A 27,214-nucleotide genomic window follows, 5' to 3' on the forward strand; every position below is an offset into this window, starting at 1 on the left:
TATATATATATATATATATATACATATATATATATATATATATATATATATATACATATATAATGTGTGTATACATATATATACATATATATATATATATATATGTGTGTGTATATATATATATATATATATATATATATATATATATATATATATATATATATATATATGTGTGTGTGTATACATCTATATATATATATATATATGTGTGTGTATATATATATATATATATATATATATATATATATATATATATATATATATATATATATATATATATATATATATATATATATGTGTGTGTATATATATATATGTATATATATATATGTATATACAGTAAAGTCTCGTTATATCGATATTCAAGGGAGTCCGAAAAAATATCGATATAACCGGGACTATCGATATATCCGACCCTGTTTGCATGTAATTTTCTCCGTGCGTGCATAGAAATAGTATCGATATAACCGGGACTATCGATATAACGAGACTTTACTGTATATATATATATATATATATATAAATATATATATATATATATCAGTGACGTGCGGTGAGGTTCATGGATGGTGAGGCCCTGACGTCATCACAGTCAGATTTACAAACATAAGAACTCAACAGAGTATCTTATTCCCCATTTGATTGGCAACAGTTAACGTGTTTTGTTTGAAATGTCATGTCAGCATTCTTTATATACTGTATACAAACTGTAGCATAGAAAAAAGAATTTAAAAAACGTTATTTTCGTGTTACCTTTACTTATAAATGAAGTCCAACTCTCTCTGTCTCAATGGAGATCACTGCCAGTGAAGAAAGTCGTCCTTGATCAGTCCTGTTCCGACTGTATGTTTTCAGTCTTTTGTGCTGAGAATGACCGCTCCACTGATGTTGTAGTAGCTGGAACAGTGAGCACGAGCTGGAGCAACTTTGTCGCTTCAGGAATAGTTTCAATGAGATCCTTCTTGACCAAAAAGCTGTCCAGGAGATTTACATTCATCCCTCACCGTTTGTGAGCTATACAGTCTGGTGTTTAATTATTATCTCCTGCTTCGATTGAAAGTCCAGTTTAGAAAATTCTTTCAATTTAGATATGTAATCCGCCATTCTGAAAATAAGGCAAAGCAACACGAAAAAAATGACTGGATGTTTGCACTAAACTCGCTAACTTTTTACTGTAGCTCGCTGTCAGTAATTCTATTATTCTCCAGCCGAAGAGTCACAAGAAGAATCTAATCACCAGCGCCCCCTGTCATGAGGCAGGAGAACTGCGTGCATCATCTATGCACACAGTTTTGATAACAATAAAATAAAATAAACGCTGTAGTACACTGTTTATAATGTACAGTGACTGTACATTATATACACCAGCTAAACTGTATAAATTTAGTTCATATACGAAAAGCTTTTGAAAACTTTAATAGCGATATGCAGAGGGACAGCAATGCAGTCTGACTGCAGAGCAAGCCAGCACAGTTAGCATAGGGATTGCGCAATCCATGGTGAGGCTCAGCCGGCTGCTGTCTCCCTAAATAAATATAAATGTTTCATTTATTTTGTCTTTTGATATTTCCACGATGACAGGTGCGGCACAGCCTCACACCTGCCTCCCCTGACTGCACGTCACACATATATATATATATATATATATATATATATATATATATATATATATATATATATATGTGACGGGCGCCACAACAGTGACTGTCTTCATCTCCACGATGCTGCCGTATTAATGAAGACGAGACGCGTGGATGTGTCTTTTTATTTCTTTTATTTCTGTAACACAGTATGGCAGAAGGGATGGGTGAAGTCGCATGGGTTTCGTCTTGTGATTAACCTGAATCTCCTCGAGATTGTTCTCAAATGCAAAACATTGTAGATAACAAAACAGAATTAACAACGTGTGATCGTATAGTGGTTATTTACAGAAAAAGAGAATACAACACAAGTTCACTGTCCCTGAACGCATCATGGGCGGAGACTCGGCAGAACACGCGGTGCGCTTGTAATGGCTGGCGCACAGTTCAACCAGCCACGGACACTCACGGGCAAATGAAACACGACACAAGAAACTAAATATTGTTCAATAAAAACGAAATGAAATAATTATTACCTGTAACACAGTATGGCAGAAGGGATGGGTGAAGTCGCATGGGTTTCGTCTTGTGATTAACTGCGATAGAAAAGCGCATATGCTCCTAAGTTCCACTCGACAAAACGTGAAGTAAATAATGACACAAAAAGTAATCTGGACTCGAAATGAATAAGGGAACTAATTAGATAACACTAGACAGTAAAAAAGGGGAAACAAAATAAGATATTGTCATGAAAATGCGCGTTAATCAAGACCAACAGAAAATTGCGACTCACCCTGAATCTCCTCGAGATTGTTCTGGAAACTATGGGCGGGACATAGTGCCACACTGTGCGCCGTTGCGTCACTTCCTTCATAATTTAATAACCTAAGTGTACAACTCCGTTACATACATATATATATATATATATATATATATATATATATATATATGTGACGGGTGTCACAACAGTGACTGTCTTCATCTCCACGATGCTGCCGTATTAATGAAGACGAGACGCGTGGATGTGTCTTTTTATTTCTTTTATTTCTGCAACACAGTATGGCAGAAGGGATGGGTGAAGTCGCATGGGTTTCGTCTTGTGATTAACCTGAATCTCCTCGAGATTGTTCTCAAATGCAAAACATTCTAGATAACAAAACAGAATTAACAACGTGTGATCGTATAGTGGTTATTTACAGAAAAAGAGAATACAACACAAGTTCACTGTTATTTACAAGATGTCCCTGAACGCATCATGGGCGGAGACTCGGCAGAACACGCGGTGCGCTTGTAATGGCTGGCGCACAGTTCAACCAGCCACGGACACTCACGGGCAAATGAGACACGACACAAGAAACTAAATATTGTTCAATAAAACGAAATGAAACAATTATTACCTGCAACACAGTATGGCAGAAGGGATGGATGAAGTCGCATGGGTTTCGTCTTGTGATTAACTGCGCAATAGAAAAGCACTATGAAGCTAAGTTCCACTCGACAAAACGTGAAGTAAATAATGACACAAAAAGTAATCTGGACTCGAATGAATAAGGGAACTAATTAGATAACACTAGACAGTAAAAAAGGGGAAACAAAATAAGATATTGTCATGAAAATGCGCGTTAATCAAGACCAACAGAAAATTGCGACTCACCCTGAATCTCCTCGAGATTGTTCTGGAAACTATGGGCGGGACATAGTGCCACACTGTGCGCCGTTGCGTCACTTCCTTCATAATTTAATAATCTAAGCGCACAACTCCGTTACATACACCCCCCTTAAATTATGCAGAAGTGAGGCAACATACACACGGAAGACAACAGAAAGACCAACAGGCACAATAGACAAGGTTATCGGGCAAGGATGTACAAAAATGCTGTCTAATTATGTCACTCATCTGACCAACTACGTCAGGTGACTGGAGTAAGGGATCTGTCGCCGGTGTGTCAGGGTCTGTGTGCTCGTCGGAGATGCACTGTACTGGGTCTGGGAAGGAACTCTGTCCCCACTAACATAAGTGGCCTCAGCTCGCACCTGCCCATTCCCCTCTGTACAAACTACATCACCCTGCATAGCACTACATAACTGTGACAGACTGGAGAAAGGTATCTGTTGCTGGTGTATCAGTTGTCTGTGCGCTCGTCGTAGATGCACTGTACTGGGTCTGGGAAGGAACTCTGTCCCCACTAACATAAGTGGCCTCAGCTTGAACCTGCCCATTCCCCTCTGTACAACCTACACCACTCTGGATTGCACTATACAACTGTTACACAGTTGGGAAGCCTCTACCTCTAGCAACACACTCATTCAAAGGTGTGCTACTGGTTAAATGTAAGGAGCTCATTCTTAGACTTAACACACGAAAACACGTACATGAAAAAAAACACACTAATTGCAAAACAGCAGGTCAGACAATTAACACACTACATGTATTTCCAAAACGGGGGTCGACACACCGTCCACCGAGTGATGGGACTGCACAGCGTCTTCATTGTGCAGCATCGCGGTCCCGGTCCGAAGTGGAGAGTCACTTGTGATCCGGGTCACGGCACCAATGTGACGGGTGTCACAACAGTGACTGTCTTCATCTCCACGATGCTGCCGTATTAATGAAGACGAGACGCGTGGATGTGTCTTTTTATTTCTTTTATTTCTGCAACACAGTATGGCAGAAGGGATGGGTGAAGTCGCATGGGTTTCGTCTTGTGATTAACCTGAATCTCCTCGAGATTGTTCTCAAATGCAAAACATTCTAGATAACAAAACAGAATTAACAACGTGTGATCGTATAGTGGTTATTTACAGAAAAAGAGAATACAACACAAGTTCACTGTTATTTACAAGATGTCCCTGAACGCATCATGGGCGGAGACTCGGCAGAACACGCGGTGCGCTTGTAATGGCTGGCGCACAGTTCAACCAGCCACGGACACTCACGGGCAAATGAGACACGACACAAGAAACTAAATATTGTTCAATAAAACGAAATGAAACAATTATTACCTGCAACACAGTATGGCAGAAGGGATGGGTGAAGTCGCATGGGTTTCGTCTTGTGATTAACTGCGCAATAGAAAAGCACTATGAAGCTAAGTTCCACTCGACAAAACGTGAAGTAAATAATGACACAAAAAGTAATCTGGACTCGAATGAATAAGGGAACTAATTAGATAACACTAGACAGTAAAAAAGGGGAAACAAAATAAGATATTGTCATGAAAATGCGCGTTAATCAAGACCAACAGAAAATTGCGACTCACCCTGAATCTCCTCGAGATTGTTCTGGAAACTATGGGCGGGACATAGTGCCACACTGTGCGCCGTTGCGTCACTTCCTTCATAATTTAATAATCTAAGCGCACAACTCCGTTACATATATATATATAAAGAGTCAAAGAGTACAGATGACGGCTAAAGAAAGCTTTTCATCGATGCATTTCCATTGTATATTTTACTGTATATCTGGACAGACTAGCATTTTGAACACTGGGTGGTTTTATGACCTGGGATAGTTGCATTTACTTCTGGTAATGATCAAGAAATTACCAGGAAATGCGAGTGTAGGAGCACCATATATAATAAATACATACTCTATCTCGATAGCCTCTTGCAGGAAAACGAAAATGTAATGTGCAAGGTTGTGTAGAGACGGATGATCAAGTGAACGCCCCGCGTGTGTTGATTGGCTGCTGGGCGGGAGTGTCGAACGTTACTTTTGTTGGACTACTGATAATTTTGTAATTTCTGTGGTTTTGTGACCGCACCACGCTTCTGATTGGCTACTTGGGCAGGGGTAAACGGAGGTCGGTGCCACTCGTCGTGCTTGTCAAATAAGTAGACTTTGCCACCCTCACCAAGGCTCACTCAAACACTCGGTCACCACTCCTCCTCTACTTGGCACGCGAAGAAGCAGAGCCCCATTTGGAATTTAAATGTATATTTGAAAAACAAAGTGAAACAATTAATGACAAGAAAGACGGAACCTTGACCCTCGTCGTTGCCTGTAACAACTCGTCTCTGCTATTTTAGCTCGTTAGCTTAGCGACGCCTGCGTCCTCCACTTAACATATCTGCAGATCCCCTCGTCCCTCACTCTTTTTTTTTAATCCAAGCATCAACACAGTGAAGCGACGCGAAAGTAATCAAAGGACGCTCTTTTTTGCTAGCATACACCCGGGAAAAACAAGCAAACTAGTGGCGTATTGAGTGTGGCTAAACTAGCGCCTCCTCGCGCTCGCAGTGATTCATTCTGTGCGCTTCTGTTAGCATCCAACGCTTCATTGGAGTATGATTCCCGACAAGGCGCCCGAGGATGACGTCTTTCACGGGGGTGAGGAGATGCGCAAGGGGGCTCACGTCCCCACCTTTGAGAAGTTTAAGGAAATGTACATGCAATCCATCGAGGACCCCGACAGTAAGTGTGATGCGTTCGCCCACTAGTCGGTCAACGTGAACGATTGTGTGCAATTGATTACGTGTTGAAGATAATTCTGCACTACTACTGCAATAATGGGTAATTCGTAAAACATTAATTCATGCATCCGTTCATTTATTCATGTTCCGATCCGCTTTTATCCTCACGAGGGTCATAAACAATGTACTAGTTTGCGCAAGAGCCTATGCAAGAAAAACACGTAACACGATTTGTGATGTACCAAATCATTGGATAACACTGAAAAAAAGGAGATAAAATCCAAAATCCGAAAGAGCAAATATAGTGATGAGCACATCTGTCTCGCAGCTCAGAGATACTGATTCAAATCCGTGCTCTGGACTTTCTCTGTGGAGTTTGTGTTCTGACATTGCTTCCGTGGTTATTATAATATCCCCACATTTAAAAAACTGCACATCGCATTCATTCACTTAAAAAGTTACAAATAAACAGTTGAGTAGTGCCCAATGATACTTATCCCTTCCACATTCTTTAACTCTACCTACTAGCTCAGGCATGGGCAAACTACGGCCCGCGGGCCACATACGGCCCGTTAGGCTTTTCAATCCGGCCCGCCGAACTTGCCCAAATTATAGTACAAACAGTGTCTAAAACTCATGACAAAAAGCTAGCGAACAACAGGGCAGATAACTGAAAAGTTGCCTGCCCCATTTTTCCCAACTTGAAGCAAAATGAGACCAATCCCATTAAGAAACATTGTCGCAAAGTATAAAGTTTTTTTTTAAATCAAGAATGCACCAACTACAAATGCTACCTTGCTTACTTTACGGCAAATGCGCATGGCTGTAAATTTTGCTACAGTAGTCGATTGTCATTGTTGTGCACAATGCAACGTTTGCATTGATTCCTACGAGCCACTAAGCCCCTTTCATAAGTCTCACGTACACGTTACAGTCACGGTTTAATGTAAATTTACGTTTTGTAGCGTCACATATGTCGTTAGCTTCTTTTGAATCTTTCTTCTAGTTTGAGGTTCTGTGCATCTATTTTGGAAAATGACATGCAATTGCACGACTTTGTAACGCTTGCGAAAGTCCGGAAGAAAGAAGCAGGCTTCTGATTGGCTGCCGAGCCGAGTATGCAAATTTCAACTGCAGGTAGTCTATGTTTGTGTGCTCGGCGACGGTACACGTGTTTTGTTAGCGCGTGAAGGCGAGAGCGTCAGTGAGGAGTTTGTTGAGCGCGCGGTCAGGACAAACCATCTATGATTTAACACAAGTAGGTATTATTGAGCTTGAATATTTCGTTGTGTAATAATATGTTTTGAATGTTGAAAGTGATTCCATTTTTCAATAAATGTTGATTTCTTTGCCCCTTCGATGGAAACTTAAAAACAGACGCAATCTTGATAAATCACAGTGCATATGTTATTTTAATCTATTTCCATTTCCTCCTCCAAGTATCTGCGAAATAGTTTGTAAATGCCATATCTTGCATATTCCTTGAGACAAATTTATTAACTGATCAGGGATATTTTTCACATTTGAAAGACAGTTAATAAATTGGGTTGTAGTGTTTTTACTGTGCTATGAGGTTTGTACATACTACATTTAAAGGACAACCGGCACCATTTTTTGTTTTTGTTTCCCACTGACATCAGAAAAAACGTTTTATAGCATCTAAAATACCCAAATCAGGCAGGCTGATATTTTTAGTTAAATGAAAAACACCAATAAAAATGACTTCAAAATGAATCCGGAAATGGCCAGTTTCAGAAGGTTGCTCGAGAATCAAAACAATGGCTTCAGATTCGGAGAAGATGTTTTCTTGTTCTTGTTCTTCTGAAGAGGAAAGCATAAATGTTTGCAATTGATTCTAGGAGTCCTCCCATATCAATTCGAGCCGTCAATGACAGCAATGTAGCACCCAGAAAAAGCAGAAGATTGCGCCCAAGCTCCGTTGGAAATGGGCTGATTTGTCAGCTGGGAATTTGTGTCAGCGAATATCAAATAGTTGTCTTGGTGCAACACACAACGATTCACCATGGCGTTATTTATGTGTTTTCCTTCTAATTTCGCCATCAACACAGATTAACACGAAGTTTTCAGACTAAACAAAGTACCCAAAATGCATTGTATGTCGCTTTCTCGGTCAGGGCGGTCCAAACGTGACGTCACATGGGGATCGTCATCAACTCGAAAACAAGACTTCATATATTCAGCGCAAGTCTTAAAACGTAAACTATAGCTATATGCTGTGGAATCTTTGTAAAATACGCTCAGTCGAAGTCATTTGAAGTGATTTTATAAATTATGGACATAACTTGTTCGGAGTATTTCCGGCCCAAACACTCCCTCCAAATGCTCCTGGCCCGGCCCCTCTGTCAAATTTTAGAACCCAATGCGGCCCGCGAGTCAAAAAGTTTGCCCACCCCTGTACTAGCTCCTTGGCATCTGTAAGAATTGTCTCATGGGCCCACAGAGTTCTGGGGTGACATGGCCAAGGACTTCTTCTGGAAGACCACACATACGGGTCAATTCATGGACTACAACTTTGACGTGACCAAAGGTGAGATTTTCATCAAGTGCATGGAGGGAGCATCCACCAACATCTGCTACAATGTGCTCGACCGCAACGTACACGAGAGGAAGCTGGGCGACAAGGTGGCCTTCTACTGGTCAGTATGATCCTGACAACGGGAGCAATTGAAACCTGTTCTGCATAAGATTGATCGTTAGGTATTGAAAAGTTGTTTGTTAAAGTGTAATAGTGGAAACATTATGCACTTTCGCGTCCACAAAGTATGAAGGAGCACAGACCACTTAACATACAATAAGTTGTCACACGCTAATTTAAATCACTGTTTGGATTTAGGAGGGCCTTTTTATCCCGTATAATTGCTGACTGTTTTTTTGTTACAATGACGAATGCAGCTAAATTGATGCAGTGGATACTTTGACTCTGTTCGGGAGAAAACATTGCTGCAGTGAGGGACTCAGTAGGAAATACATAACTTTTTAATCAAAGCCACAATTAATAATTTCATGGCCACGCATCTTTTTGGGTCATCCCGTACATCCAATTGTCATGGGGTGGGCTGTTAGGGATAAAGCCATCTTGTACATCTTTCTACATTTAATGACATTAAAACCACCTTACTCAATCTCTATTTCCAGAGCACTTAAAAAACAACAGCGAATGAAATTGTTTATTTTTTTGGGCCCTTTGTTTGAGCACCAACATTTTCATTATTTTCCATGTTCTCCTTTTCAAAGAACCTAAAAATATTTTTGCTGTCTGACATGCTGACTTTTCCCTGTATTACATAATCGAAATGAGCATTTGATACAGGCACCGGAGGTTGCACCTGATTTCCCCCTCCTGACCTCAGCTGTGGCGGGGATGGAAGCAGCCACCCCATGAGTTCAGATGGCAGCCTGTCTGGCAACATAATTTCTAATCTTAAAAATTAAAAATAAGTAAACTTTGCATGATGAGAAAGTAATTCCTCTGAATTTGTTTTGTTTGCGAATAAAAATCGTAATTCAATTGTCACTGTCCCTTCTCTTGAAGCAAATCATGAATTTTGATTGCGCTTGTTTTTGCAGGGAAGGCAACGAGCCTGGTGATGAGTTGACTGTGACCTACAGAGAGCTACTGAACAGTGTCTGTCGCTTTGCTAATGTACTAAAGTCACAGGGTACTTTTAGTGTTTCCACTTTTCACAAGCCCATCAGCAGCAACTGTATGTGATGCTCATTTAATTGTACATTGTGAATATTTGTGCCCGGCAGGGGTGAAGAAAGGGGACCGAATAGCCATTTACATGCCCATGGTGGTGGAGTTGGTGGTGGCCATGTTGGCCTGCGCTCGCATCGGAGCCGTTCACTCCATCGTGGTACGTAGGGAGCGAGAATCGTGGCTGGGAGCGTATGGATGGTTAATGACACTGAAATGCGCTGTGACAGTTTGCAGGATTTTCTGCTGAATCGCTCTGTGACCGGATTGTGGACTCGCAATGTTCACTCCTCATCACTGCAGGTAACTTCATGTCTTTTTGTCTGTGCCAACATAAAATGGACTAGAAAATATACTTTTCAAGCAACCAAGCTCCTGTGATTGAAGCTTGTTTTCCTGTAAAGGTAGCACTTTAGAGTATGAAAATCAAATGGACAGTAACTATACACATATTTTCAACATAAGCCAATGAGAGTAGCAGAGGATGTGTATACAGTATACGATCATGTCATGTACAAAAATGAAATCTGTGGTTGACACCCTCCTTCAGATGGCTTCTACCGAGGGGACAAGCTGATCAATTTGAAGGTTTTAACAGACGAAGCTCTCCAGAAATGCACAGACAAGTACTCTTCACTCACACACATTGTCAAGATTTGTTTTTGCTTTGTCTTTTTTTTATCTTAAAACTTGAGTTACTGATAACAAAGAGACTTTTTTCCCGTGCATGCATTCCGTAGGAAAAATGGCTTTTTTAAATAGGAAAAAGGGTGACGAGGATGTAGTGTGTATTCTTTTTTTTCTTATGCGTCCAGAGGATTCTCACTTGAGAGGTGCATCGTGTTGAAACATTTATCCAAAGAACAACAACACCCTTCTCCAAACTCTCCTCCCGCCAAACGCTCTTGTCCTGACCTCCAGGTGAGTTTTTTTCACACAATCATTCATTTGATAATTTACAGAATCTCAAAAGTGATACATTATCGAATGATGAAATACCCAAACCAGCCTCTATTGAAGGATACACATTTTAAAATGTAAGTGTTTCTCCTGGGACACCTGTTGCACAAATAAAACAAAGTTGAGTAGTTTTCTATAGTTTTTGAAGGCTTTACCAGCTAAGTTAATTATGCTTTTTATGTTCTCCTCTTTGCCACCTTAATTGGTTTGCTTTGTATTGATTGATGACATCCAAGCATCAAGAGGTTCTATCTGCTAAACATCAATGTAATTTAGAAAAGTTCTCAATGACATTTTACAGTAATTGTTTTGACTTTAACAAAACTGATGGCCTTTGGACTTTTTTAGACAGGCTCCTTCTGGTGGTATTGTTGATTTTACTTTCCTTTTGAAAATAACATGTACCCTTCATGATCATCCTTGCTTGATGTTTCTCCTTCCACCAGAAGGGAACAGAAACAGGCAGAGTAAGAAAAACTCGTCCTGTTCCACAGGTACTCATCATCCTTTCAGCCAAAAACCCTACCGCACATTGTGTTTTTCCTACTCCTGCACCAGGGTTGACTCACAAAGAAATGGTGAATGGTAAAACCAATCAAGCTTGTGCTTTTTACACATACCTTTTGTATGTCCCACTTGGCATTAACATTGAGATTAAATGACAATGGCGAAGTTGACTTCATGGTGCTTTTTGGAGGCCATAACCTGCCTGAAAATCCACCAGGTTGTTGCAAGTATCTTGCATTATAGAGCTCCTCAATATGATTTCGTAAGTGATTTAGTGACGCTCCTCGTGATGATGAACAGGAAAATTTCATCATTTCATTAAGCTTGCATCTTTAATTACATCTCAGTATAAAGTATACTCAACATAGAATCCATCAAAAATGTCAGCCTTGTCAAAACTGGAGGCAAAAATATTTGAACAAATATATTGTTTTTACCCCACCACAGCACGAGGCTATTTGTGTGGTCAACAGGCGCAAACATCTGAAAAGATGACACTGTCTTGACATGTTAGTGAAATTCCAGACCCTTATTTTTCCATTTTTTATGCCAATAACACTAATTTAACCAGAACTTGCTTACATTTTACCTTAATTGACAAACCACTTTCCTTAAAAAGTGGGCCCCAAACTCTAAAATTGTGATTTATATGAAAATGTATAAATTGGTCATTGGTTGACACCAACTAGAGCCCCCCCCCCCCCCCCCCCCCCCCCCCCCCCGAATTAAAAGAAACGGTTGTCCACGTTCTCAGATGTTTGTTGGCTTTTGGAATGACATTTTTCTCTTTCCTGTCCTTCAACACACTAGCTCTCCTTACGCATCCAGATTTGTTTTTATCAGCATGAGGATAACAGCGAGCATTTTTTTCACCTAATAACTAGTTTTTGTCTGCCTAGCACTTAGTGTGATAACAATCACAGTGCATGTTTCACCACATTCTGCTGTTGTAAACATGTCACTGCAAAGAACCATCCCATGTATGTTCGACATAGATGTTGATTTTATTTCCTTTTTTGCTCTAATAAACATCACTTCTTTTTCCTTAGCTCGGGGTCTGCAACTTGCGCCTCCGGAGCCATCCAGTGGCTTTGTGAAGCTTTTTCAAAACAGTTTAGAAATGGAAAAGATGGGTGGTGGAAATATATTATTTTGTTTTAATATTATTTCTGTAGTAGTAATAACATGGCAAAAACATTCATAATGTTTTCTTAATACGTTTAAAATATTATATTTAAACATTTCCCTCATCTCGGATTTGCGTCACAGCCTGCGACACACGTTTCTATGGGCAGGGTAGGATGTCAGTCAGGTGGCTGTAGTAAAAATAATGTTTACTGGGCAATTCATAGAGAGTCCTGGCAAAGAATAGGAGTCTGTTTTTTTTTTTTTGTTCCAATATGTCTCTTTCAACATTTTGATATGCCGACCCCTGTCTTAGCTCATGCTGGTGGGCCGTTTGCGGTGTGTTTGGAGACTCGTTTGTCTGACTAACCTTTCTTTTATCACTTATTTGTGAGAATCGGATGGTATGAATCATGAGCTTATGCGTTTCCTTGTTCACTGTTAGTAACATTGGAATCTTCATATCATCAAGGTGCCATGGAATCCGCAAGTGGACAGATGTTGGCACGTTTTGATGGCTGACTCGTCGGACGAGTGTGAACCAGAGTGGTGCGCGTCTGAAGATCCTCTCTTTATCCTCTACACTAGTGGCTCCACCGGCAAGCCCAAGGTAGAGCAAACCACATGGAATTCATGCATGGAAACACGAAGGGTGGGAATGGCGGACTAACTTGCGGATCGAAATTTGTGTCGAAGCAAGTAAAAATCTGTTTGGAAGATTTTTTTTTTTGGATATATGATGTCTCAAAAGAAATCTATAGCTAACCAACCAACTAAATAACTCGTGAAATACATACATACGTACGTGCGCGCCCAATTTTTCACAACTTGAAACACAATAAGACGACTAATCGCAAAAAAAAACCCATTGTTGCAAAGTATAAAGGATTTTTTTTTAATTAAGGAAGTACCTACCACAAATGCTCCCTTGCGTAATTTATGGCAAATATTCCTTGCGTCTGTGTAAGCTCTCAGTCGTACAGGAGTGGTCCATCGATGAGAAATAGGAACAATCAGTGGGGCCACAGGGAGGGGTTCCCCTGCCCCCCCAACCTGAGAGTAGGGACCTATCATAGCTGTGTCCGGCGCCACCATGTCTGGACATTAGGGATATATATATGTGGCCGATACGACCAGTCAGACTTTAGTTCGCTGACGAAGCCTCTTGGATAGGAGGCGAAACGTCCGAAACCTTCACTTTTGTACAGATGACGGCTGAAGAAACCTTCTCAAATATTCCTTGCTGAACATTTTGCTCCAGTTGTCGTTTGTCGTCATGGTACACAATGCAATGTTGTGCGTTGTCTGCTGAAAGCCACGTGGACTCCTCTTTCTAAGCGGCTTTCAAAACTTTCAAGTACAGTAAAGTCTCGTTATATCGATATTCAAGGGAGTCCGAAAAAATATCGATATAACCGGGACTATCGATATATCCGACCCTGTTTGCATGTAATTTTCTCCGTGCGTGCATAGAAATAGTATCGATATAACCGGGACTATCGATATATCCGATATCGATATAACGAGACTTTACTGTACACTTTTCAGTGTTACGTGACGTCACTAAAGGACCTCCCCATGCCTGTAAAAAAGACGCATTGTAGCGGTCCTTCCATCATGTCAATGTATTTTGCTGTGCTTGTTTGGTCTGGGGACCTCGTGTTGCACCCAAAAGCCGCCAGAAGGCCAGAAGAGGGTGTCCAAGCGCCATATAAGGAATTTATCAGCCTGTGGAAACGGAGGTGGCCACAGGAGGTCGCCATTTTGTGCCTCTTTTTTTCATTGAGACATCTCCCCTCAATGTTGCCTCATAATGGCACAAATAAATTCTTTAATCGATTGCAAACATGTATGCTTTCCTCTTCAGGACTATTTGAATCATATTCATAACTGGATGTGTAACAAGAAAGCATATTCTCCGAATCTGAAGCCATTGTTTTGATTCTGCAGCAATGCAAGACGTAGTGGTGTGACGTCACAAACTGGGGGCGTGACTTTCTGAAAATGCCCAATTCGCAGCTCAATTTTTTGCAGATTTTGGACACTTTAAGTGATTTTTATTGGTGTTTTGCATTTGACTAAAAACATCATACTGCGTGTTTTGGGTATTTTAGATGCTATAAAACATTTTCTGATGTCAGTTAAAAAACAAAAAAGTGACGTCGGTTGTCCTTTAATGTTTTTCACTGAAATAGACATTGATGTTTAGTTATAATTTATATTTCTAATTTATAGATGATCACAGTCGGCGCTCATCTGCACCCGTGGTCATAAAAAGACAAACAACAACAACAATAAACACGGAAATGTATACTTCCCCAGGGTGTCCTTCACACAGTCGGTGGCTACATGCTTTACACCGCGGCCACCTTCAAGCTGGTCTTTGACTACCGGGCTGACGATGTTTACTGGTGCACGGCTGACATCGGCTGGATCACCGGCCACTCATACATCACTTACGGGCCCCTGGCTAATGGCGCCACCAGCGTCTTGGTGAGATGGCGTGTGAGGGGAGGGAGGTCATGCTCAGAGACGGAGCTGCATGCGGGTCAATGATGGCCGGGGCTGGCTTTAATAAGATTTCAACATGAGTTGTTTACATTGTATATGTGTGTGTGTGTGTGTGTGTGTGTGTGTGTGTGTGTGTGTGTGTGTGTGTGTGTGCGCGTGTGTGTGTGTGTGTGTGTGTGTGTGTGTTTCAGTTTGAGGGTCTTCCCACATACCCGGATGTGAGCCGAATGTGGGGAATTGTAGACAAATATCATGTGAGCAAGTTCTACACAGCGCCCACCGCCATTAGGCTGTTGATGAAGTATGGAAGCGATCCAGTGCGAAAGTGAGCGACTTACTATCCCTTCGGTCAAGCCCCGCAACATCTTGGCGCCACTTCAGTTTGACATATGTGTGTTTGTGTATGCACAGATACAAGCGAGACTCTCTAAAAGTTTTGGGCACGGTCGGAGAGCCAATCAACCCTGAGGCTTGGCAGTGGTACTTCAAGGTGGTCGGAAATAGTAGATGTCCCATCGTTGATACGTTCTGGCAAACAGAGACAGTGAGTTCACTCGGCTGCGTCCTCTGCTAGACACACCTCTATAACTGCATTGTGTCTTCCAGGGCGGACATGTGATGACGCCTCTACCGGCAGCCACACCCATGAAGCCAGGGTCTGCTGTAAGTCAATTATAAAGTGAAGAGTCCACTTTCACACGATTGAAAAGTATGCTGCACTTTAGCACTTAAAGGTCCGACATACGTACATCTTGATAACAATCTCCTCTTGCTCCAACTCTTAAAACACCGGATCAACTCAGATAAGTTTAAAATGTCACTTTCTGAATTGATTTCTGATTGGCTTTGTACACATTGTGTCGTGAAAAAAAATCTCAACTGAGCAGCCATCATACCTGCTTCTGATTTGGGCTCATCCTCGATACAAATAACTAAAGTTTCAACCCTGGAAATGGCTAAAATGGCTGCTGCATACATAAAATAGCTTACTTTTCTTCCTGAGCAATGTTGGACTTGGGTCCTTGAAACCTTTTCACTGGTGGTGGATACCAAGAAACTCGTCTCTTTTAGACATTTCCATTTTTCGGAGTCGTGCCAGCCATATTGAACGAGTCGGGTGAGGAGTTGGAGGGTCCGAGTGAAGGTTACCTGGTAGGGAGTGCCCCCGTTCACATTTCTGCTTGGCTTGACAGCAGATGGAAAGACGTCATGTTTGACAATCCAAACAGGTGTTCAAGCAGCCATGGCCCGGCGTGATGAGGACGGTGTTTGGCAACCATGGCAGGTTTGAAAACACCTATTTCAAGAAGTTCCCGGGATACTACGTGACTGGGGATGGTGAGGTGATGCAACAGTAAGGCGTTGTTACTGTCCATCACTCAGTTGATGATGTGGATGTTTTGTCTGGTTTTGTTTTGTTTTCTTCCATGTGGAGGCTGCCGTAGAGACAAGGACGGATACTATTGGATCACTGGCAGGATAGACGACATGCTTAACGTCTCAGGTGAGACAAAGCTTCCTTTCTCTCTTCAGCCACATTGAAAATGGGGGAATATTAGAAGACGGAAGTTTAGAATAAAGAAAACGTTTTTGTATTTTTAAGTGGGAAAATGATACCCACAAGTAAAATAAATACAGTAAAGTCTCGTTATATCGATATCGGATATATCGATAGTCCCGGTTATATCGATACTATTTCTATGCACGCACGGAGAAAATTACATGCAAACAGGGTCGGTTATATCGATAGTCCCGGTTATATCGATATTTTTTCGGACTCCCTTGAATATCGATATAACGAGACTTTACTGTAAGTATTTATAGTTCAAAAATGTATATTTTGACCCAAATTGGAAAAGATATAGTAATGATTTTTTTTTCTCAAATGTATTTTTTAAGTGTATTTTTCAAGGTTGAAGAGCTTTCTTCAGCGAGATCAGAGAATAAGTGTATTTATTCAATAGCAATGTTGGATTTTTATTTATTTTTTAATAGTAAGCTTATAGGTGTATTTTATTTTCAAGAATTGGTGTTCATATAAATCCAATCCAATATTATATCTTATTTACAGTATCTCATCTCATCTTGTTTTCCGTACCGCTTATTCCTCATTGGGGTCGCGGGGGTTGCTGGAGCCTATCTCAGCTGTCTTTGGGCACGAGGCGGGGGACACCTTGAATAGGTTGCCAGCCAATCGCAGGGCACACAATGACATACAACAGTCACTCTCACACTCACACCTAGGGACAATTTGGAGTGGTCAATCTGCCTGCCATGCATGTTTTTGGAGTGTGGGAGGAAACCGGAGGACCCGGAGAAAACCCACGCGGGTCCGGGGAGAACATGCAAACTCCACACAGGGAGGCCGGACCGGGACGCGAACCGGCGACCTCTGCACTGTGAAGCCGGTGTGCTAACCACTCGACTACCGGGCCGCCCACTTATTTACAGTATGATATATAAACGTTACATAACATTTGCTGATTGCTGCCAGATGTCAGCAGCGCAAATCCAAATCTGTTTTCGTCTGCCTTTCAAAGAGAATCAATGGTTGAGTAACATTGGAAAAATTCAAGGATACATCAGTGGGAGACGAGATGAACAAAATTCTATTTTCATTTGAATTTTCTATCAGCACAAGGTAAAAAATCAATTCAAACCACCTTTTTTTCCTCAGGGGCATTTTAATTTCAAAGCCACGTCAGTCATCCCTTGCCTGACAATAGTTTAATACGTCTTTGCAGGTCATTTGCTGAGCACGGCAGAGGTGGAATCAGCATTGGTGGAGCATGAGGCCGTCGCCGAGGCTGCCGTGGTGGGTCGACATCACCCCGTCAAAGGAGAAAGTCTTTACTGCTTTGTGACGTTACGTCAAGGTGTCGTCTTCAATCGCACGTTAGAGGTCCAGCTCAGAAATCAAGGTAGCTTCAGTAAAAGGCTCCAGATTGTTTTTCTTTGGTGTTTTCATGACTCGGCTCAAACTGTTGTTGTCCCCCCCCCCCAGTCAACACTTGTCTAATTGTTCTCATTTTTCTTGAATTGAACTCAATAACGGCTGCCCAAAAAAGGGCTATTGTGAAATATGGGCTTTGATTTCAGAATTTTGTTTACGTTCAAGCAGTGTCTGAAACTCATGACAAAGTTAGTGGACACCCGGGCAGACAACTCTGAAAAGTTGCCTGCCCGGCCATAAAGTTACCTGCCCCATTTTTCACAACTTAAAACACAATAGGACGACTAATCGCAAAAAAAAAAACATTGTTGAGAAGTACAAAGGATTTTTTTAAATTAAGGAAGTACCAACCACAATTGCTCCCTTGCTTAATTTATGGTAAATATCCCTTGGTGACAATTTTGCTCCAGTTGTCATTTGTCGTCATTGTGCACAATGCATTGTTTGCGTTGCGTTGTCTGCTCAAAGACACATGGACTCCTCTTTCTAAGCGGCTTTCAAAATTCTCACATACACATTACAGTCACGGTATTGTCCAAAGAACGAAACAGGCTTCTGACTGGCTGCCGTGCTGAGTTGGCAATTTGCATACACGGCAGCCAATCAGAAGCCTGTTCCATGCTTCGGACTATACCGTGACTGAAAAGTGTACTTGAAAGTTTTGAGAGCCGCTTAGAAATAGGAGTCCAGTGGCTTGTAGCGCTTTGCTTGTAGCTTTTACGTTATTGAATAAAACAAACGTTTGATTTGAAAAACAACACTTTTTTTTCTTGAAGAAGTTGTCGGCCACCCGGGCCAAGACGTTTTGAAAGTTGTACTCCCAACGTAAAAGTTGTATGCCCCGGGCCACCGGGCAGATGTTATTTCAAACACTGGTTCACATCATAAAAGATGGGTGTAAAAACACAAGTGCTGTTTTATATTTACTCTTCTATATGTACATATTTGGTCAGTAGACAAACCTGGTGTACATCGTGATATTAAATACAATACTGCTGAGCTGAAAGATTTTTGACTGTAAAAACATTTTGATTGTTAAAAAGGTTGAAAAACGTTCACCAAAGGCTGATGTAGACTTAATTCTTTATCGGGACAAAAATCATGTCGTTTTTTTAATCAAACATGTTAATGTATTATTATATTTAATTGTATTGAATGCATTAAAATCGAAATCTCCAGGCAAAAAAAGCAAGTCAGGAATATTACCATAAGTTATATTTTTGGATTACAGTGCATCCTCATTGGTAAATTTGGTCAATTGTAATTTGTTTTTGTCACCTTCCCCTCCAATTGCTTGTTGGTCAACAGTGCGTGAAAAGATTGGTGCCATTGCCACACCTGACTTCATTCAAGATGCTCCAGCGCTCCCCAAGACCAGATCAGGTAAGAATTGGGGTGCAAAAATCCGTACATGATGCCACTACACCCCAAAAATCTGATACCTGTTGCATAACGTCAAAAAAAGGACATTGAGATGGTGTACACACTGATTTTTCGTGTGAAATTCAGTCAGGTATGCCCTTACCATTATTGATCAAATAAATGATTTGAAAATGACATGATTACTCTTCAGTCAAGACGGTTTTGAGACAGCACTCTTTTTTGAAAGTGGTTAACTGACCCAAGCCTGATTTACGTCTGTGTAAGCTCTCAGTAGTACAGGAGTGGTCCATCGATGAAAAGGTTTCTTCAGCCGTCATCTGTACTTCTCTGAAGGTGTCGGACGTTTCGCTTCTTATCCAAGATGCTTCTTCAGCAAACTAAAGTCTTACTGGTAGTATCGGCCCTATATATATCCCTACTGTCCAGACATGGCGGTGCCGGACACTGCTATGATAGGTCCCTGCGCTCAGGTTGAGGGGAGCAGAGGACTACTCTCTGGGCCTCCACTGAAACGTCCGACACCTTCAAAGAAGTACAGATGATGGCTGAAGAAACCTTTTCATCGAAGCCTGATTTCTATATCGTAATCCTTATCCAAGAACTGTTTTCTCTTCCAGGCAAGATCATGCGCCGCGTACTGCGCAAGATAGCCGGCGGCGAGAAGGACCTGGGCGACATCTCCACGCTAGCCGACTCTTCGGTGGTCGAGCAGCTTTTCCAGAACAGATGCTCCACGCCTGTGTGACAACATGGCAGGATATACCAGATCCGTTGACTAACTCATGACTTGATCTTCTGCTAACAAACGACAATAATTGAAGAATAAGGTGTGACTGTACAAGGCTGAATCGCTATTGTTTTCACTCTCTGCACACACATCCAATACTCAATCAAGCTTACTTTATTTTATGTTGTCAACATTTTAATCTAATTAGCTCTGTGGCATGTCTGCTCTTTGTATTTTTTGTCTGTTGTGTTTTTAAACAAAGATGTTTTTGATTAAAACATAAAAAAGATGTTTGTGCTCTTATCAACTTTGTCTTGTGATGTCTGAAAAGTGTGCACTGGTACAAGAACACAAGGCTGAAGGCCCTGCTTAGGCCATTTTCATCTAAAGGCGTTGTTATTGATAAAACAGCAGTAAACACCTGTTAAAAAAAGGCAAATTTTATCTAACGGTAAAAGTACCACGATGAATGGATGGATGCATGGCTTGAGGAGTCCGTGATGTGAAAAAAGGAACGTCGGTGTATGTGGAATTGTCGCGGCTTGGAAATGAAGCGGATTTATGTCGGACAGGAGATGTGAGACAATGGATGCCACAGCTTTGTTTGCTTTCAAAACTTAGCATGTAGCAGACTTGCACATTTCACCATGACATCTGTGATCCACCGGTGAAAAGGATGCTTTGATCCTCTCCTCTTTCATCTAGAACTGTTTCATACAACAAAGAGGGTGCAGAAAGTGCTTAGGATTGAATGACTGTCTTTTGTGTTGTCACATTATGATGTTTTGTTGACTTCAAGATGGTGCGGCGAGAGTGGCTCCTTTTACAGCAGCTCCTGTAGTTTGGTTTTATACTTCTTTCTTTCCTTTCATAACTTTGCTGCTGTAACATGTACATTTCTCCACTGCGAAACATAAAAGCTTATCCAATCCAAAATACATTATTTCTGACTCATTTGAAATGAGTCATTTGAATAACTTGCCTCCTGCCGTTATAGGAATACAACTTGGCTTGCATCCTGGCATTTCATCCCACGGTGCATTGCAACAACAAATGAGATCTCGATGATAGAGTCACATTAATTGACATCAGAGGCCCTTTGGCATGTAGACGAGTCTCCTTTGTCTTGCTCACTTGCTCCTCCTCCATACGTTCCGCAACTACTTCCTTGAGAAGGCAAAAAAAGTTAATTGGGTGGTGATTAACTTAAATGAAGCTCACTTCCCCGTCAAACCCGTTGCCTTTTCTCACTTCTGAACCAGTTTTCTTGTTTAGGTGGTGATCCAACAGGTTCTCTGTTGATTCTCGAAATATTACGGATAGTTTTCATGTTTATAATTGTTAAGTAATTATAAGTGCCTTGCATGCTGGGTCCGAGAGGACAGTAATTTCATCTGTGCTGTATGTCATGCATATTAGCATATTTGACAATAAAGACTGACTTTGACTTTGAGATCTGAATCAAGTTTTCTACATTCATAATCTGAACAGGATGATAAGCAGCCTCGAGTTTTTGTTCAACTCGTCTTAATTTATTTTGCGCTTTGAAAGAAATCACGCCCATACCAAAGTGCTTTAAACAAATCGTAAAATACAATACAATACAATACAATACAATACAATACAATACAATACATATTGATTGATATACCGCTTCAACAACAGCTGAAGCTGTAACAAAGCGCTTACCATGGACAACTATCATATACAGGAAATAAAGCAGTTATAAAGATATTATTATTATTATTATTATTATTATTATTATTATTGTTATTATTATTATTATTAAATGTATTATTAGAAAGCACCGGGGAGTGAAACCAAGATCAAGTGGGAATCATGATGAGTCAAATGCCAAAGAGTACAAGTGTGTTTTATCTCAAAAACGATAATATGAATCCTCCAAATCATCTTCTCCATTAAAAAAAAATAATATTAGCTACTTTACCCCAATCGCTAGCATGTTGCAGAGTGCAGATTTATTCCCTCTTGTTTACGTGATTCACGTTTGCTATGAGAAAACAAGCAACATTTTTTGTTTGTTAACAATCGAATGTTTGTTTGTTGATGAGAAACAAATACAAGAATTCGGTAGTCACCTCTCATTTTCCTCCACGTTTTCCGGGCCATTCTCAACTCCATGTTGAGGACGGCCCTCGTGTCGCAGGTCCTCGAGATACGCTATTGCAAACGGTCCGACACCGCCGAGATGTTACGTTCAACAAAATAGCAGCTCTTACAAACTCTTGAACTTTAATTTTCCATACGCTTCGTTGAATGTTTTCTCAATGTATTGGGGTGGAGGGTGGTGGGCTTGTGATGTTTCCTCATGTAGACAATCTGCAACATTCTCGGTAGGAATTTGGCCTCCTTCCACAGTGCTTTGGAATATGCAGTATTTCTCGAAGTGATCCGGCCAGCCTCGGACCCACACAAGAAAATTAAAATCCCCCAAAATGCTATCCAGGGCGACTGAATGACCTGCTGCAAATTTACACAACATTTTCTGCAATGACATCAGAGTCAGCTTTTTCAGAGAGTCAGAGTCAGCTTTATTGTCAAATATGCTAATATGCATGACATACAGCACAGAAGAAAATAATGTCCTCTCGGACCCAGCGTGCAAGGCATGCAAGGCACTTATAACGTGGCTAAAAAGACATACAATTGACAACAGATAATACATGTAATTTCTGAATGTAAAGTGAGCTAGTGTCGTCTGGAAAGTGAGGTAGTGACGTATATAAAGTGACGTTATGTAGTAATGCAAAACAAACAACAAGAAAGGGTTGAAGTGAGGTCTTGCAGAAAAATTAGAAAGAACAAAAAAAAAATAGAGTTCAGGATGATAGTACAGTATGTAGCGTGTACTCAGAGTTCAGTGAGTGTGGCAGTGGGAAGGGGCATTGTGGACAGGGCTGGGAGGGAGTTGAGTCTCCGGACTGACTGGTGGCAGAAACTGTCCTTGAGCCTGCTGGTCTTGGCTTCGGAGACTATCAGAATCAGAATCACCTTCATCGGCCAAGAATGTAGAACACACGAGGAATTTGTCTCTGGTAGAACACACTGCACTCGTATCATCATAACAAAGACATGACAAATAAGTATTGAGGACACAAATAAAGGCTAATCTAATCAAATCGAATCCTTAATCAAGGTGCTACCTCTCAGTAACAACTTTGAGACAAAGTGCAAAGTATCAAGCAGAGCTAAAGTGATCAGCGGTAGAATGAAATATGATAACAGTTGTACAGTTGGTGCAGAAAATCAGAAAGTTATAGTCGCTGTGTTTGTAGAACAAGTTTTTTTTGCCTTCCTATATGTGCTGTGAAAGACAAGTTTAATGTATCAAAACACTGTAGCTTCAAACATTACAAGGTTTGGGGTGTGGGAATTCCCCACGGGGCCTTCATCAGAATCAGAATCAGAATCATCTTTATTGCAAAGTATGTAGGACACACAAGGAATTTGTTTCCGGTCTTTATGTGGCAGGTGTATGACCTCCTAGTTTTTCAGCATTACCGGGTGACAACTCTATTGTATTAAATGCTTAAATACGAAAACAAGCTCACTGAAGATATATACACTGTGACTGGAAGCTAAAAGCATCTGAAAGGACTTTGAAGTTCTGTTTGTGATGTAATGTAGGGAAAGAGATGCCCTTTTCATGGTAAGATCAGAGCATTGTCATCAAATGCTGAGTATAGTTTTGCTTTGTGTGTTGCTGTGCCGATTTTGTGTTTGGGAGCCTTTTACTGAGCATCTTAATCTCTATTAAGTACATAGAGTTGCTTGTTCTCCAGCCACAAGGGGACATAAGCCAGTGTCTTCTTGTGCCGGTCCCAAGCCCGGATAAATACAGAGGGTCGTGTCAGGAAGGGTATCCGACGTAAAAGCTTCGCCAAAACCAACATGCCAATCAAACCTCTGAAGATGGAGGACACTGATTCTCTGTGGCGACCCCTTAAAGGGAAAAGCCGAAAGGAAAAGAAGACCAGGTGACAGAATGTTGTGTTTTTGTGACCCGATTCATGTCCTCCGGCTTTGTTACTTTGTGCAAGCGGGTTCGGTAATGATACAACTTCTGGATAGAGTTGAGGTTCTTTATTAGGACTGCTGTCTTGGTCGGAGAGAGAAGGCAATTGACAGACTCTCATACGACTGACTCGCAGCAGCGCATGCTCCGTTTGGTCTATAGCCAGGCATCGCTTTGATTTACTAAAATGTCTATACTTATTTATTTCTTCCTGTCAATCAAATCAGACCTCAACTTACGAACTTAATTGGTTCCCAGACAGAGTGTGTTAAGGTGAAAAGTGTGTATCTCAAAAAAAAATCCCATAGGAAACCATTAAAATGGGAATAATTTGTTCCCGGGTTTCCATAAAATATACTTTTCAACTAAATAATCCTTACAACTACACACAACGTACCTTATTCTATGTATAATAAATGTGCTATTGTATTGTAATGAAAGAAATACACTGCATTGTATCATAGTCACTTTATTTACATTTGGATTGGATTGGATTTGCCTTTATTAGTCTCACAGTGGAGAAATTCATATTTCACAGCAGCAAAGTGATTAAAGGAATGAAAGTAGAAAAAAGAAATACATGAGCTGCTGGAAAGGCAGCCACTCTCTCTCTCTCTATGATCATTGATGGCTTGATGGAATGGCGTTGGAGGTCCGAGGTCAAAGGGAATTGCTGTTTGGAAAGAGTCACATTCCATAAGGACTGTAATTAAATAAATAAACTGTGCTATAAAATAAAGTCGTTTTATTTACCTTGATGATGGTCATTGATGGCTTGATGTTGGAGGTTGAAGGTCAAAGGGAATTGCCGTTTGGAAATAGATGCACATTACATGACGGCAATTAAAGAAATAAACTGTGCTGTAAAATAAAGTTTTATTTACCTTTTTGATGGTCGTTGATGGCTTATGGAAGGAGAGTCACCTTCCATATGGACTGTTGGTAACTTAACCTCTGGTGTGGCTTCTCTTCTTTGGAGACTCCTCATTTTTGCTAACTAAAAACCTCTTAATTGACACCTGTTGCTTTCTGACTTGTAAGGTCTTATGAAGCTGAGGCATCACATTATTGTTCATCATGTTGATGATTGTCATAGCCAGTGTTTTCTGAATGAAACTTTTCGGTAAAAGCCTGCACATCATTCCACTTCGCCAACATTGCCTTTATTACGGCGTGCATTAGCCGTGCTTTCTCGCATAAAATAGCTTTAGTCACGCTGTCGCCGGATAGCTGCTTTTCGTTAATCCAAATTTACAGAAGTTTTTCAACTACAGACGAAGACTGAGACTGAGGAGCCCAGATTTAAAGGTGTACCACATGCATATTCAAATGTGGCCCACACAAAGAAATCAAGTTCCCATTTGGTCCTTCTGGGATCTGGTTCACGTGTCTGCTCCCAGGTAGTTCTCCGACTTCCAGGCGTTGGTGGAAGGTAGACCAAAAGTTGCGTCCTGCCGAGTTCGTGTTTGGTCAGTTCCTTTCATCTGCGTTGTCCAGCATTTGGTGATGTTGTCATTTCACACTTCCTTTGTGTCTGTCAGTCGCCCTTAGATCTTCTGGCACCTGAAACATATGTCTTCAACCAAACACCAACTCTTTGGGGGCTTTGTTATCTATCGATTACAAGCAACGCAATATTGATACTGATCACACTTACTATTTTAAGGTTTTATCTTGAACAATGTTTAATATATCTAAATAAATGTATCTATTTCCTTCACGGAGAATGGCAGCAATGGTTGACTTAGCATAGCCCTGCTCGGCCCCTAAATCACACAAACGCACACCACGTTCGTGTTTTTCAATTATCTCCTTCTCAGCGACTTTGTGTCTTCTTGGGCTGAACACGAACCTGTGTTGGTTTTTTTTCGGTTTCATCATAGTAAAATTATCAGCAAAAAGCTCCAAGTAGGCGATTGACATGTGCATTCAATGAGAGGGGGTGTGGAAAGTATTGCAGGCTGGAGGTCGTGTGCTTCCACCGAAGATCACTCCGCCAGATCCGAAGGTCGTGTGCTTGATGGACCAGCTGTGGTGGGTGTGTATTATGAAAATAGTGCTTATTATAAGTTTTAATTTTCATAAATTTGACGTTCGCAAGATGAAAAGTTCGTAATATAAGGTGTTCGTAAGTTGAGGTCTCACTGTATGGTGAAATAGTGAAGATCTAATCTCGAAACTCACAAACAGGGTAACTCCATTTCGAACAAAGGACTCCGGTTCTTTGTACAGATGGTTATTCTTTAATGTGACTTTACACCAACGCCATCACCACCACCTTCACCATCACCATCGTAGAACTACAAAGTATAAAATATAGCTGTTATTTACACACGTCTGTGTAAGCTCTCAGTCGTACAGGAGTGGTCCATCGATGAGAAGGTTTCTTCAGCCGTCATCTGTACAAAAGTGAAGGTTTCGGACGTTTCGTCTCCTATCCAAGAGGTCTGACTGGTCGTATCGGCCCCATTTATATATCCCTAATGTCCAGACATGGTGGCTATGATAGGTCCCTACTCTCAGGTTGGAGGGGGCAGGGGACCCCTCCCTGTGGCCCCACTGATTCCTACATTCCTGACTAACGACTGGCCTATTACCCCCACTCCCCCCGGTATCACCTCATCAGCATAACGACCCTCATCAGCATTGCGAAAGTTGCCTAACCTGTTTTGCCTAAGCAGGCTATTGTATGAACGATCCAAATTGAACCTCACCCCACCAGACCGGTTTAATGAAGGATTTTGTTGTTTTATAAGAATCGCTTCTTTTACCCCCCTTTCAAACCATCTATGTTCTTTCGCTAAGATTTTAACCTCATTGTCGTCAAATGAGTGGTTGCTAGCTTTTAGGTGCAAATGTACTGCCGATTGAGGCCCACTAGTATTATCCCTGCGATGTTGATAAAGTCTTTTTTTGAGAATTTGTTGAGTCTCCCCAATGTACTGCTCTTTACAATTTTAATTCTTACAATGTATGGAATAAACTACATTACTTTGTTTTTCATTTGGTAGCCTATCTTTTGGATGCACTAATTTTTGCCTTAACGTGTTTATCGGTTTGAAATAAGTAGAATTTTATGTTGCCAAAGGACTCTTTGTAATTTTCAGAAACTCCTGCAATGTACGGTACTGCTACTCCTCTCCTTTTTGTGAGAATTATTGGTTTCGTTCGCTATTCTTTCTTTCTGACATTTGTTGAATGACCACTGAGGGTACCCACAGTTAGTGAGTGCTCTCCTGATATGTTTTGACTCCTTTTCTCTACCTTCAGTGCTAGTTGGTATTAGTTTAGAATCTATGAG

General features: G+C 41.0%; 1 protein-coding gene and 1 long non-coding RNA gene across 4 annotated transcripts; one reads left to right on the forward strand and one right to left on the reverse strand.

The window, feature by feature from the left end:
- Window positions 1-5,380: 5,380 nt before the first annotated feature.
- acss2 (acyl-CoA synthetase short chain family member 2) lies at window positions 5,381-20,180 on the forward strand. Of its 3 annotated transcripts, none has more exons than XM_088997592.1 (19): window positions 5,381-5,994; window positions 8,455-8,650; window positions 9,582-9,673; window positions 9,768-9,871; window positions 9,942-10,014; window positions 10,262-10,337; window positions 10,527-10,632; window positions 11,121-11,165; window positions 12,776-12,913; window positions 14,626-14,796; window positions 15,006-15,139; window positions 15,226-15,358; window positions 15,421-15,477; window positions 15,886-15,966; window positions 16,044-16,152; window positions 16,250-16,318; window positions 17,559-17,735; window positions 19,076-19,150; window positions 19,768-20,180. In XM_088997592.1, exons 1-19 carry the CDS (start codon window positions 5,868-5,870, stop codon window positions 19,893-19,895), a joined length of 2,091 nt encoding a protein of 696 aa, XP_088853718.1. In that variant the 5' UTR covers window positions 5,381-5,867; the 3' UTR covers window positions 19,896-20,180. The 3 variants fall into 3 exon arrangements, with proteins under 3 accessions (XP_088853718.1, XP_088853709.1, XP_088853726.1); XM_088997583.1 differs by having other exon boundaries at window positions 5,382-5,994; window positions 11,118-11,165; XM_088997600.1 differs by lacking the exon at window positions 11,121-11,165 and having other exon boundaries at window positions 5,382-5,994.
- Window positions 20,181-22,452: 2,272 nt separating this feature from the next.
- On the reverse strand, window positions 22,453-26,966 carry LOC148903175 (uncharacterized). The gene is made up of 3 exons (XR_016115112.1): window positions 24,798-26,966; window positions 24,667-24,687; window positions 22,453-24,586 (listed from the first exon to the last, which is right to left on the reverse strand). It is a non-coding gene; the product is annotated as an uncharacterized LOC148903175 (long non-coding RNA).
- Window positions 26,967-27,214: the final 248 nt, after the last annotated feature.

The sequence above is a fragment of the Hippocampus bargibanti genome, linkage group LG01 (assembly GCF_051943395.1).
Source record: "Hippocampus bargibanti isolate YZ-2025 linkage group LG01, ASM5194339v1, whole genome shotgun sequence".
Taxonomy (NCBI): domain Eukaryota; kingdom Metazoa; phylum Chordata; class Actinopteri; order Syngnathiformes; family Syngnathidae; genus Hippocampus; species Hippocampus bargibanti.

Bases quoted from the DNA above. Each gene is read 5' to 3' on its own strand.
- acss2 (XM_088997583.1), top strand. From the start codon at position 5,868: ATGATTCCCGACAAGGCGCCCGAGGATGACGTCTTTCACGGGGGTGAG. The intron at 12,914-14,625 runs GTAGAGCAAACC...ATACTTCCCCAG, and splicing joins GCTCCACCGGCAAGCCCAAG to GGTGTCCTTCACACAGTCGG. The intron at 16,153-16,249 runs GTGAGGTGATGC...TTCCATGTGGAG, and splicing joins ATACTACGTGACTGGGGATG to GCTGCCGTAGAGACAAGGAC.